We start from the raw sequence: 15,067 nt of genomic DNA on the forward strand, positions 1-15,067 counted from the left end.
AATAGAGCCAAGTACTTCCTTGCTAATTGGGCATAACTGAATATGACACTAATGGAATCAGATACTGTTGTTTTAACTAGGCATAACTGAAACTGGTCGTGGTATGTAATTGAACTACATTGAAATCTTATATTCCCACCATTTCAAGGAAAGGCACTACATACCGTTGTATTGGGCAATTTCCAGACCCTGTCTTTAGAATTATTGTATGAAGTGTTGTTATAATCAGCTAGATACATTTGAACGATTAAGGACACAACATGATATACAACGTCTTTTATCTCCCGTAATCCTATGTCATCTACCTGATTTCATAGAGACTTTCTACTTTATAGCTCATAGGTATAGAATGTCGAGCTCCTCTTTCGTTCAGGGAACAATACTTTAATTGCTTTGTTCACCAGATAGAAGCAATTAATGAGGAAAATGTTTGGTTTAGGTTGTCACGGGGAAAGCTAAATAATGCTAATAATTATTGAGGTGAAAACCAGTTTATATGAGAGTATTTAAAGTCTTGAGGCTGCAAATAAGATAAACGTTATTCCATGAACTGTAGTAAAGGTATTGATATATTGTTAGTAAGCTCTTTTTTTGATTCGATATACCTGACTCTGGACTGTTTTTAAATGTTATGTATTTGTGACGTGTTTGCCCGATTCAATACTATTTGTATGCATATCACGAATTAGTCCCAATTCAATATTGTCTGTGCATTTATATTGTGTGTTGATATGTATTTAGTTATGGTATAATCAGGCGATAATATGCAATGTAATTAAGGTTTACTGCAAACCATAGCACAATGCATGAATATATAAATAAACGAATCTGGCTATTCTGTGCTAAGTGGACATAATGAAACCTGGCACTGCTATGCTAACTGGGCATCTCCTTGACAATGGTGCGAGTTGCTGGGCATTGAATGGCATTGGTGCGAGTACCTGGGATTTTTGTGGCAATCGATGCCCATGTTGCCAGTATCGAGACACTTGCTATCAAAGCCTAGAAATGTTGTGAGTTATTCAGCTTTTGGGGCAATACCGGGCAATACCAAGTATATGATAGCAACGTCATCCATATCATGCAAGTACCCGAGCACAGCCTGACGATAGCTGACAAACAACCGTGCTCCCTAGGCATATCGTTGCAATAGTTAGAAAATGTTGTGAAATACAGGCAGACAATGCCTGACAAATATGTATGGAATGCCGATGCAACATCCAAAGCCTCTGGACACTGTTAATTGTTAATATATATATATATATATATATATTTATTTATTTTTTTATTTTTTTATTAGAAATTAATTTAGTACAAAAAAAAATTTATTTCTCTCTTCTGGTTATTTTAACTTCATAGTGCCATTTTATGCTGTGCTATAGCAGATGGGAGAGAGAATAGCTAAACGGCTACATAGGGAAAATAACTCCAAAAAACGAACAATACAGAAAACAATGAGGAAAACAAAGTTTGCTCAAAATAACTAAACTTACAGTGAAGAAAGCAAAAACGTAGCAACTTTAAAATTGAAACAAAGAAAAAAGGGATCACAAGAAAAAGAAAGAGACCTCTGGCCTAAAGCAGAATGGTTTAGACCTGGTTAGGAGGGAAGATGAGAGATGGAAAGATGCTTGTGTCACGAGTGGTAAGTGTAAAAGAAGGGTTGATAAGTAGAGTTGGGGGCCCAGGTGATTTTCCTTGAACTACTAAATCTATAACAAACCAGTAATGGATTTTAATTAAACAAAAATGCATATCTCTGAGCAGAATTTCCTGTAATAGAAAAACAAGTAAAAATAGGTATTTTAACCACTTTTTGTTTATACCCAATTTTGTATACATTCTGTTTATTTCACACCGGATTATTATACAGAGCCTTAAATGGTTCTAATATGAAGCAGATATGTAAAACCGTAAACATACGATAGCAGTTCTCCATACCTGCAAGTGGGTAAATGGGCACAGCAGTACCCCTTTTACAACTCGAGAGAAATCTCGCAGATTGAAGACATAATGAGATTTTGAAGGAGTAGGAAGAAAGTTTTCTACAGCACTTTTGTAAATGGCCATTGTTGCTTGAACCATGAGCTTGCTAGTTCTATAAGTAAAAGAGAAACATTGACATTTTGAGTGAAATGCTTTTTCTTACAGTTGTGACGTGTTGAAACACATTAAGTTGAGAAACAAATGTATAAAGACATTTTTTTGCAATGAAATGAAATATGTAGTTACCTCATGAATGCGATGTCAAATCCTTTGCCGAAATGCCAGTCAGCAATCGAGCCAAAGATCTTTGTCAAAGTGTCATCGTCAAAAGTATTTATGGAAATGATATTTAAATGGCGAGTGAAGCGACCTTTGAAAAGGATGAAAAATATTTCAGATTTTTCTTTTCAGTGCATTTCTTTCAGAGCTCTGGAATTGCATTTGAATCGCTGTATGTACTTGAAGTCTGTTACAACTCTTGTAGTTGCAGAGCCTTCTATTACAGCGTGGCATTAGAAGTTATTCTGGCATGTAGAAACTGGACGTAGGTTGAACCTTTTTGGTCGCAAATTGTTGCATCGTAATCAGTGGCATAATTTCATTAGCGCCTGAGTAATTGAGCCAGCAAAGGTGATCGCGCCATATAGCTGTATATTTCTCAAATTCTCAAGGGTGATGCCAAAAATGTAAGCGTGTGTGTGTCCAAAATTATCTAGGCTGACGTGTATAAAACCAAGGCGCTATTCAGCATGAAAAGATGTTGCTACTCAATAGTCCAGTGTGCTAGTCAATATGCTATGATGCTGCTAAATACTACACAGTGCTGCTTAATATGGCAGGAGTGGGGAAAGACTGGATGAACTGCACAACATGCCATGTGTGCAGCTCAGTATTCTGAGTCACTACTCAATAATGGTTCTAATATGCTGTTACAGTGCAATTTGTCAAGAGCTTTTTTTACAGCTGATTTTTTGTAAGATTATTTTACTACAAAATGCGGGGGAGAACCCCTGCATCCCCTCTTTTCCCCAATGCCAGCACCCTCTCTCCCACCAATCCACAACCAGTCCTCCACCCCATGTTACTTTACACAAACGCCCCCCCCCCTGCATTTTGTGGTAAAAATGTTGTTGAACAATCAGCAGTAAAAAGAAGTGCTGCAGTGAAAAATGCATGGTAAAAAGGATATAAAAAGACTGGGTACTCTCATAAATGTGCTAGAGGGATGTTTGACATAGAAGAGAGCTACTTAGTAAGCCACTCGAGCTATTTGCCTATGCCACGATACTGCCCTATGTGCCAGGGTGCAGTCTCATTACCAGAGCGTTGCCCTATATTCCAAAAAGTGCAGCCCTGTAGGCCCAGGTGCTTCCCTGAATACCATAATTATGCCCCATATGCACAGTTCTACCCCATAAGACATCATTCTGCTTCATATGTCAAACTAGTGACCCTTAAGAAAAGGGATGCTCCATATCTGAAATCACAGGTCCATATGCCAGAAAGATCTTCACACCCAATAAACGCAGCCCCTAGGTCTTTGGCTGGCTGAATGTCTAATTGGACTGGACACTATGGTGTATTGAGGGGTGAACTGGGACACTGAGGTCAATGCAGAGCTCCAAATGAGCACAGCAGAAGAGATATCAATAATTATCCTCCCCACATACTCCTTTTGAACTGGCAAAACTGTTTAATTCTGAAGAAGGATGTCAGAAGATAGCTTCTAAAATGGATACCTTGGGAATACAGACTATTACTATGTATGAAAAGACTGAAGAACAAGGAAATCACTTTAGAAGAATCAATATACATGAAACAGGAATTCCTGAAAATGCCGAGCAGGGTAATACAACTGAATTTATTCAGAACAGCCTCTCCAAAATATTGAATTTGAATGCCAGACATCTTGCAGATATAGAGACAGCTCACGGATCTCTGGGTCCAAAACCTTTGCTGGGCCAAAGACCTCATCATATTATTGTAAAACTCCTGACATTTCCCATTAAGCAGATCATGTTGAATCATGGGAGAGAACCGAGAGAATTATCCTGGGGTAGCCACAAATCATGATATTTGGAGATTTGAGTAGGGATGTGGTGCAAAAGAGGAAATTATTTTCTACAGCAAAAGAAAAGGCAAGGAGAAAGAACCTTAAATATTATATGTTTTACCCAGCAACATTGAGGGTTGTGGTGAAAGGGCAAATCCACTCTTTTAGTGATCACATTAGCAGAAGGCATTTCTGACTGACCTCGTTGATCAAGAGTCAGAGCTCATGGAAGAAGCAGCCCTTTCCAACAAATATTCTGTTAGTATTAGGGAGATAAAATAACTGATACATGGATATAAAGAAATGTGAGTAACTGCTTCACATTACACATTTTGAGTTTATAGCTTGTTGTTGTGTAACATACTTGGACTTTAATTTTATTGGATTCAAATTAACTTCAGATCTAATATAGCCATTATGCAATGGCTTTTGAGTGTGCACTCTCAGTTACTGGCGTGGGGCTTATGCGAAACGAAAGATGCTCAAGTTAAGTACCTCAGGGCGTGGCTTGGACCACGCAATTAGATGGTTGTCATGGAGGGGCACAAGCTCTCGGCCGCATGAATAGTACCGACAAGGATGCGTACTATACTATTGGACAGCACAGGGAAATCATTATAAGAAAACACCCGAGGATGTGCCCTGCGTCATGCTTGTCGTCGCTACGTGCTCAATCCTGGAAGAGAAGGAATTTTTTAAAAGGGATTTGCTACGGACCATTAAGAAAAAATAACAGCAAAAATAGAGCTATGTAACTATGCTTGGAAAATGGTGACTGGCAATTTATATTTGACCCTGCATACTCAATTGGTGGAAGGATATTTATTATTATTAGAAATTAAAGCTATTCACCTCACGAGAATATGGTTGTGGACCATTGTACTGTAGTCTCGTTCTGACTTCATAACGCAGCGTGGATACCTTTCAAAAAGCAAAGATACATGTGGATCGGATTGACAAGTGCATTGCTTTGACTGTATATAAAAGCTAGTGCAGCATATTGTTGATAATGAATGCATTGTATTGGTGCAGTGTTACATATCGTTCTTTTTTGTACGCCAAAAGGTTTGTTACAGAGTATTTTCTTTTCATCGAAGAGCGGACTTGGGTTCTTCTTTAATTCACTCCTTTCATAGGAAGAGGTACTCGGAAAATTTATGTTGGTACTCATAAAAGGGTAGGACAAGCTGTCTGAAGAATACAGTTCAGATCATTATTTTTTTGAAAATATTAGTATTTTATCAGAACCTGGTTAATATCAGGTCCATGTGTGGCTGGAATATTGCTTTTGTGTTCTTGTTTTATTCACATATTTTAGTGTTTCGTTACATGTTACACTGCCACATAGTTGGTTCAGTTCTATAGGAATAGTTGTGAATTTAATTTTTTTATCTTATCTGTTATGCATTGGTTAGTGGTAACAAAGTATGAAGTAAAGCATAAAGTATGATGAGAAAATTGTTATCCAATCATTGATATTGACACATTTGTGAAGCATGGTGAATATGTTTAGAATTTTGACCTGGAATATAAAAGGTCTTAATAGCTCATCAATAAAGAATAAAGCATTCACAAAACTATGGAGGATGAGAATATATATAGTATTTCTTCAGGAGACACATGCATTAGAATCAGTACAAAACTTATGTTTAAACTCCAGATATATAGCGGCAATGTCAAAGTTTTACAAACCTAAGTCCAGAGGAGTAAGTATTTTATCTCGCAAAGGTTTAAACATGAGTGTAGAATCAGTAGTGAAAGACACGGAAGGACGATTTATATTGGCTAACATTGTATTAGAAAATAATGTCACTTTTAGATCAATGTATGACTCGGTTCGTCAGGCAATGTTTTCTTAGGGATTTAACTTTACAATTACAGCGATTAGGGAACAATTAGGGAAGAATATAATTCTGGGGGGGGGGCTGAATTGCGTCTTGGATTATAAAATGGACCGATCAGCATCTTGTAGATATTCAGAACATAGCGCTACGAAGGAACTTCAAAATATGCTAGAGAATCTCAATATGGTGGATATTTGGAGAAGTATCCTGGTGTAAGAGAATATACTTTTCACTCACCAGTGCACAAATCACACTCCAGATTAGTTTATATATTTATCTCTGATGATTTAATTGATAGAACTATAGAGTTAGATGCCCAAGAAAGATGTATCTCGGATCACGCTAGAGTTACGTTAAGAATATCCCTTAACAAGGTATAAGGAAGTTACAGAAGATGGAGGCTTAATATGAATATTTTGAAAAGATGTGGACATATCCCAGCTATTGGAAAGATTTATTGAAAGGGTTTTCATTGAAAACAAAGAGACTGTGGATACTGTGAGAAACCTAGGGGTGTTCTCCCAGGGGAGGGCCATCGCTCTTGGATCCCATCCCTGGGGGTGGACGAGTCTGGGTAGGGGAACACAGGGCTGTCTGAAGGGGGACACAGTATCCTAACAGGGCAGTAGGGAAGGAAAAGGAAATCCTGACGCCTTCATGGGCTATGTTGATTCCTACAACTTTTATTCAGGAGTTGTGACCTGTGATTCCTATCCTGTCATTTATAACCCAAAGGTGAGAAAGAAAGGAGTCAGTTACCTGAGAGGGGGGAGGAAGAAGACCCAAGTGACACAAGGGCAGAGTTCTTGTATTGAGATTGTTTCATCCTCTACCTGTCCAAGTCATAAACCTCCTCAAGACTCCTGTTCCTATAATCACTCCACAGATAAGATTAAAAGATTGTCCTATGTACAAAGACACTCCCTAGAAAACTAACGGGAACGCAATCTCCCCTACAATCCCATTCTACCTCAAAACCCTTTTCCTCAGCTTTCATGGGGTATTTCCAAACCCATTCCATCTCCTCCTCCCCATTTCCAACAAATACTGGGATGAGGAAGAGGCAACCGGGATTAGTGAAGATTTCCCATTGGAATAACATGGGGAGTGTAAGGCAAACCGACTGTAGAAAGAACTTACGTTGTCCCATTGATAGAGTCAGGCATTTACCAATTATCCCTCACACCTGACTTGACAGTTTTTTCAACTATAAAAGGTGTGGTTCTTCACAGGTGGATGAGCGAGCTGGGGATGTTGTTTGGACCAGAGAAGCCAAGGAGCAGAGAGCAGCAGGATCTGTGTCCCAGAGGAGAACGGCGTGCTGAGACGTTGGCCCAGTGTGTGAGAGGGGCTGCAGCGTGGCTAGGGAGCCGTGTCTCCAGAGTGCCGGAGCGAAGCATCCTGCCGGCTGCTGTTGGTGGTGGTGGTCGGAACATTGCTCATTCCCTTGGGACCTGTGCCAGCCCCAAAATTGTCTGAGGGGCAGGTGGTGAGACTCTGACCTCAGGCCTGCACAACCAGAAGGGACCGATTGTCAATGCGCTGCTGCCCGGGTGAGTCTCACGAAAGTAAGAGAGACAGAGAGAGAGACTCGGGAGCATGCAGCTGAGTGAAGTGGAGCGGGTGAAAGGAATGCAGAAAGCTGCACGAAGCGGAAAAGAGGAAAGAAATTAAAGGAAACTAGTAATGCAGTATAGATTGAAAGAAGAGTGACAAGATCAAGAGAAAGTAGGAGAAAGCAAGCAAAGCAGAGCATGCAAGGGGCGCTGAAGTGAAGAACTATAATAAAGAGGGCGCGATCAACCCGAAAAGAGAGAGAAGGGTGCAAGCGACCCAGCAGAGTGTAAAGTGTGCAAGTGTGCACAGGAAAGCTGGAAAAGGTGTTATTGGGCACGGAAAGGTAAAGAGAGTGCATGAGGAAGCTGGAGAAAGTGCCAGGGGCACAAGAAGGACAAAGAACCTGGCATTTCCGAAAAAGTCTCTGATGCTACCCCTTGAAAGGACTGTATTTAAAAGAAAGGTACATCCTGACAAACTGAACTCGTGTTTTGAAACTCAAGAAGGCCTAAGCATGGGGAAGGAACCCTGAGAGGTCCAAGCATTGAACTTGTGTTTGCTCTTGAAAGAGGCCTAAGCTTGGGAAAGGGAACCCTAAGAGGCCTAAGAGCTGAATTTGTGTTTGAACTTGAAAGAGGCCTAAGCTTGGGGAAGGGAACCCTAAAACGCCTATCAAAGTGCAATCTTGATACTTTTGTGCTAATTAAGGATTTGAAGCTTGGGTAAGGGAACTCCAAGACATTTAAAGAAGACTTGTCTTTTTTTCTTGGCTATGATTTGAATTTGGAAGGACTAAAGCTTGGGGAAGGGAACCCCAAGGCATTAAAGACATTGGGCCTCATTACAAGTCTGGTGGTAACCCTGTCGGTGCAAATAGGCTAGATTTATGCATTGGGGTGATATCCATAATTCGCAAAAAGGATTTCATAAGCCCGAGGTATGGCTATGATAATGATGATAATGTTTGGACGTGTATTAATGTACTTGGACATTAAATTGTTGGTAATCCTAATGCAGCTTTGATAGAGGTAACTGGAAATGTTTTTTTCCACTATGAGTTCACTATGTAAATTGGGTTTTGGGGACTTTGTTTTAAAGATGGTGAACTGTTTACATGATGGAGTTGAAGCCAACTTCTGGGCAAATGGTGTTACATCTGAGGAATTCAACTTACATAGGGGTACGAGACAGGGCTGCCCATTGTCTCCTTTCTTATTTAACATTGCCCTGGAACCCTTGGTATACGCCAACATTTTGAAAACCACGGAATGAACTATGGGGCCTCGATCTTAAAGTATTAGATTATGGAGATGATTTCGTTATTAATCTATCCAATTCTCAGGAACCCTGTTGCCCTTTAAAAACAATATTTTTGAGGAAGTTGGAATGTTATCTGGACATAAAATCAACTGGTCAAAAACAGAACTATTTCCTTTATCTAGTAAGTGCTGCAGAAATTACTCATGTTTGGACTGTAAATGGTCGGAGCCAGGTGTAAAATATTTGAGAATTACTTTGGTTCGAGATTTACAGAAACTAGAAATTAATGTTATTAATGTGATTATAAGTATGGAAAATTACATTATTAATGGAATAACATTAAACTAAATATCTGGGGTAAAAACAGTACTATAACATTTTTCTCATTCCTAAAGCTTTATATATCATCCAATCGCTACTCCTGCCGATTCCAAAGGAAATGATTCCTCAATATAGATTGACGTGTGATGTCCGAAGTGGGGGTTTTGCTTATCCTGATTTGAGTAAATACCACAAGGGATTTATATTTAAAAAATATGCCTTATACTTTAGGTAGAGTGAGATGACTTCACCAATGTGGTTAAGCATGGATGCTTAACAAATTGCCCCTATCTAAGCTAGAAAGTATTTGTTCCATGCAAACAAAAAAAAAACACAGGCTAGCCAACCGCTACCTACTATATCATTCACACAGAAAGTATTACTTACATGATATGACATCATATATGATAGTTTGTTTATATAGCGCCTATTCACAATGTGTTTCAAAGCGCTTCAAGGCAAGGGAGGGAACAAGGGAAAATACAATGACATTCTTACCGGCCATGAACAGTAAGGATGTGAAATTAACTATTGTACTCGGCCTGACGACATTTCAGATAGTGTAAGTGCTAAGACATAGATAAGGAAGGGAGGGGGAGAGTGGGAAGGAAATGGAAACAGACAGGCAACTAATGTACTAGGCTTGATGACATTTCTGGCGGAGCCAGAGAAAACAAAAGGTAAGGGAGAGGGGTGCAGAAAGGGAGGGGAGGAACAAAACATGCGACTATCGTACTAGGCCTGATGACATTTCAGATAGTGCTGGAAGGGGGGGTCAAGTAAGGAGAGGGGGGAGGAGACAGACAAGGTTACTATCATACTAGGTGCAGGGACAATTCTGATAGAGTAAGTGCATAGAGAAAAGTAAGGGGAGGAGGGGAGGAGATAGGAAAAGGGAGAAAGGGAGAATAGGAGAGAACAGAGAGTAAGCCATCAAAAAGAGTGGAGAAGCAAGGGGAGAGCGAATACAATTGCAGAAGTCAGTAGTAACACATAATGTTGCAAGCCTGGATACAAGATGAAGATGGGAACAACATGATTCAGGGTCACCATGAGAAAGGGTGATGCACTGTGAATCAATGAAGTCCATAAAAGTCAAATCCAGCATTGGCCACAAGACGGTGATGGTGAAACCAGAATGTATCAGGACAGACTCCTGCAGAAGTAGGGAGGAGGGGAGCACGGTAGAAGAATCAAGCAAAACAGGCAACACCTGTAAGCGAGAAGGGGGGGGGTACAAGGGAACATAACGGCGGGACGAGAGGGGTGGGGATGGCCTGTGGGGACAGATGGAGTAAACACATGTTGGTGCATGCTTACTGGCTGGAATAACCCAGCCGTTCAAATCAATACTAGAATGCTTTACTGGAAGAGCTGGAAAGATGGATTTCTAAAGAGATAATGAAGATGGTTGATGGTACTTATTATATTTATTTTAACATTTGTGACAACACCCAGACCCAAGGGTATTACAGAGTCAAGTACATTAAATACAGTAGATACATACTAATAGATAGCAGGTGGTGGCGAGCGCCAGAAACAGTGTTACTCATATTTGCCCAGTAATGTAGGATTGTTCATTTCTAATGGATATTGGTAAGGAATTCCAGAGTGACAGAGCCATGACGCAAAAACTGGCCTGGCCGGAACTTTTGTTCTTAAAGTGCAGAGTGACCAAAAAAGTGCTGGAGCTAGATCTTAGCTCCCGGGTGGGGGTGTTCTGAGTAATGCAGTTTGAGGTAGCGGGTGCATCCTTATAGAGACATCGGTGCGCAATAGAGTTTTGAAGATAAACTGTGCTTGATGGGGAGCCAGTGTCTGGATGCTGTGATGTGATCAGAGCATTTTACACCAAGGGCTGCTTGCAGTGCTTTGTTCTATAATAATTCGAGTTTGGAAATGTTGACAGCAGTAGTGCCCAGGAGTAAGACATTGCAATAATCCAATTTTGAGAGGATAAGTGTTCGAGCAAGTGTGAGGCAATTGGCCGGAGAAATGAATTCCCTGCTCAGCAAGATGAGCTTTGCAGTATAGGCAGTGGAAGAGGCAAGTGGATTGATGTGCCTGGTAATAGAAAGGTCAGCTTCTAGGTGGACCCCCAAGGTTTTGATGCGGTTCAGGACGGGGATGGTAGTGTCATCAATGCAGAAGGAAGAAAAGGAGGTATCCAAGTGTTTTAGGCAGTACGGGGAGCCAACACTGAGGAGCTCCATTTTCTCATCGTTCAAGCACAGGTTGTGGGTGCCCATCCAGTTTTAGATTGTACTATACACTGAGTTGATAATGGCAGAGTGCCAGTAGTGATTGCCTGTGATGGTGATAATTATTTGCGTATCATCCGCTACGTTGGTGTAAATGATTTCTCTGGAATCAAGGAGATCGAAAAAAGGGATTTTGTATAAGTGTGGGTGAGAGGCAGGAGGGGCTGGGATAAGATCAGCTGCTGAGTCACAAATGAATACTCTGGTGGTACATGTTAGGACAGTTTTTCTAAAGTCCAACCCAGACTACATAAAAACCATACCTGAGGCAGTATACATATTCCACTTTTAGTATAAGGCTGTACCACCTGAGAATATGGTATCATGGGCAGAGCAGCCAGGCTTATCTTAGGAGGGAGAGAGGGCTGTAGCTTGGTACAAAGAAATTGTAGCATATATATGGTCCAAAGAAACACTGAAACACCATGTATTGTAAAGAATGAAGGGTTTATTTAAATACAAGTAGACCAAGATAAATCTTGGGAAAGGTAAGTACTATCAAAGTCATATAAACACAATTATAAAAACCAACTCAATACTTATGAGATACAACCCAAAGTATAACCTTATTGAGAATACAATCAGTAGTCACGGTTTGTCAAACCTTCCAATGCATTCAGAATGTCACTCAGCTATTCTTGGGGAGTAAAACCAGGTTAGATATACATTCAGAACACCATAATTAATTCAAGGGTAGTAGACCCGGTCATTCATGCAGTGACACTCAGTTATATAAATCACATAATAAACCAACCCTGTTACAAGTCTAAACCTGGCAATTGTACTTTTTAGAACTCAGTTCAGAGCTAGTAAAACAACTCATATACTTTCTGGAAGGGCCTCAAGCTACTTGATAAGTATGAACACTCCATAACTATTTTAGAATGCACAAAACAAATCAGGGAAATCAGAACCCAATTACGCTTTGAGAAAGACACAATGTATTTCAAGGTAAGTAATTGACCTATTGGTACATAACTATCCGCTATTTAATAGCTAGTTATACCCAGTATACTTTTAAGAAGTGTATAATACAGTTTCTAAGGTAAGTAAGTACTTTATGAAACTATTTTAGAATAGCACCAAAGCAATTCAGGGGGGCACAACCCAGTAAGACCTATATACTTTTAAGAGGGGCTATCAGCAACTCAAAGCTAAGTATTAACTCAGAGACTGTTTTAGATCTGTATAAAGCAGACATGGGAAAGCAAAACCCAATGTTACACTTTAAGAAAGACACAATGCATATCAAGGTAGGTAAACCCTACTGGTGAGCTATTACATTCAGTTAAGAAAACTAAAACAGTACCAACTCGTATTACTTTCGTTTAAAGTTGGTAAAGCACTCTGTACACTTTTAAGAGGGGCAGAAAACAACTCAAAGGTAAGCATAAACTTAATAACACTTTGTAACTTCTTCTTTCACAGAGATATAGTTATCACACTAACTACATTAGCAAGTAAGTACTTTTACACTTGTTATACTTTCAAGACAGAATCATTATCTTAAAAAGTCCTTCCCTAACCTATAGCATGAGTTTTCTCAGAGGCAGAAAATGGACCCTAGTGGTCTAGGTGCCAGCTGTAGGAAGTTCAGGATAGGTTTCAGATGCAGGAAAGTCAAAGTTCCAGAGGATATCATCATAAACAAGTAGGTATTAGCTTCAGAGTTATATAAAGTGTTCAGGGACATCACACAAGACTCCCTGGGCCTCATTACGACCCAAGCGGAAAGCCATGGTGCTAACAGCACCATGGTCCATGCCAGTAACTTACCGACTCCGCCATGGAGAAAGGGGGAATTACCACCCCATTACAAGGTTGGCGGGGCGGTGATTCCCCCTTCCTCCATGGCCCTTCCACATTCCCATTTTTGCCCCATAGGGCTCAATGGGAGTGGGGAAGGCGCTAAGTACGGTATCGCAAATTGCGGTACCGTACTTAGCACCAATTTCCCTTTGCGGGTCCCTACTTTAACGACTGGTGTAGACCAGCCGTTAAGGTCGGATTCCGCAAAGGGACCTCGTAATCAGGCGCTAATGGGTTAACGGCGCCGCAGCCTTTTACGGCGCCGTTAACCCATTAGCACCAGGGTCGTAATGAGGCCCCCTATGTGCGTTCCAGGATTAGGCCTGGACAAGTGGTATGGACAAACTCCCAACCACACGAATCACCCACGGAGCCTCACAGGATGCACACCAGACTTAAGCTAAGTATTACCCAAATCCACACAGTACTTTAGGAGAAAAGAAGAGCTTCGGAGTGGATGTCTTTGGGATGCATCAGCACAGGACCCTGTCCCTGGTTTCCTGGTCTGGAGATCAAAGAACTGGACACTGGATGGGAACTTGCTGAAGCAGTCATCAGAGGAAGCTTCCAGCAAAAGAACCTTCACAGATTCTCATGGCTCTGGATTTGGCACCTTTTCACAGCAGCCAGATGAAGAACGAATATCACTGGTTGGATTCTCTTCACTCTCTCGGTCCTGCACCCTGGTGAGGGGACTTCATGGATTCGAATCAAGCCTCTGCAGATCCAGCAGGACTTCGTACTTTGGAAGATCATGCATCATATTCAGGCTTGTGATCCCAGGGTATTGGCAGTTTGCAGCCCAGCAAGGCCGCAGCATCTCGAGGGATGGATACAAATTCAGGTCTTTTTTTAGACTAATTGATCTAACTAGCCTCTAGGTAGGAGTCATCGTTTTTGGGACCCAAGGTCGATTGGAAGGAAGGGTTGCATCAAGCTCTGGTTACAAAGCAGGTTCATTGGTCGCTGGACATCGCTACAGGTGTCTTTTCTTCATCTTCCTCTTCTGATTCTGCTCCAGTGGTCGAGTTGTCCACAGCTTCCAGAGTCTGAGTATTTATCAGAAACTACAGCACGACTTCTGAAAACTCTCCCTGTAATTTACAGAAAGGGCGGTATGGCTGTCCAATCAGGACAGCCAGCCCCCCATTGAGATGTGGTTCCTTTTGGGCAAGGTGAAAGACAAGGGGCTGCAGAGCTTTGTACCCCTCCCTCGCTTCCTGCCTTCTCAGACACTCTGGAGCCTTGGCAGGGAATACAAAGGATTCCTGCCAAAGACAAAACTTCCACTGAAGTTGTTCCCTCCTAGAATGACAGGGGAAGACCTCAGAAACAACAAGCAAATGAGAAATGTTGAAAAAAGGAGACTACCATTCTATTAGAATGGTGGCCCTTCTGTGCATAACCGAGGCTGATCCTGCGAGTAATAAGACTAAAAAGTAACTAAGGTAAAACCACTGCCACCAGCCATTCAAGTAAATGTGCACTTGTAACAAAAATGTTACCAGGTTAAGTAGGACCGGGAGGATAGCTCAGGGCCAACGCGTTTGTCTTGGAAGCAGGACAACGCATAGCAACATAGGTTTGAATCCCAGGCTTGCACTTTCATGGTATTAAGCGCGTTATAAAAAAATCAATTATAATTAGTAAGAAGGAGGATACATTGCATCCCCCCAGCACTCCACATAAGGCGGTTGTGCTGGCTCATTTAAATCAATGTAAAGGGGATGTGAAGCCCACTTTACTTCTTGGCAACAGCATTTTACTCAAGAAATAATAATAGAATTAAAAAGCAGCCACTGCATTTAAAATGCTGTGTGCTGCCATACTACATTACAGTAAGTCCAAAGTTATAGGAAACTATAACTACAATCGTACACTATGGAGAGACATAAAAAGGTCACCCATAAAAAGAGTAAAAGACCAGGTGAGAGTGGAAAAAGATTCCCACTCACTCAGGGACAGGCTAAAATAAT

General features: G+C 41.0%; 1 protein-coding gene across 1 annotated transcript in view; it reads right to left on the reverse strand.

The window, feature by feature from the left end:
• DNAH3 (dynein axonemal heavy chain 3) overlaps positions 1-15,067 on the reverse strand; it is a 1,861,430-nt gene that overhangs the window by 737,028 nt on the left and 1,109,335 nt on the right. The window contains exons 44-45 of the mRNA XM_069647670.1: positions 2,233-2,356; positions 1,942-2,098 (exon numbers count right to left, since the gene is read on the reverse strand). Of these exons, the coding sequence (XP_069503771.1) occupies positions 1,942-2,098; positions 2,233-2,356 (281 nt within the window). The remainder of the gene's footprint in view (positions 1-1,941; positions 2,099-2,232; positions 2,357-15,067) is intronic.

Source organism: Ambystoma mexicanum, chromosome 2q (assembly GCF_040938575.1).
Source record: "Ambystoma mexicanum isolate Mex_15411 chromosome 2q, UKY_AmexF1_1, whole genome shotgun sequence".
Classification (NCBI taxonomy): Eukaryota; Metazoa; Chordata; class Amphibia; order Caudata; family Ambystomatidae; genus Ambystoma; species Ambystoma mexicanum.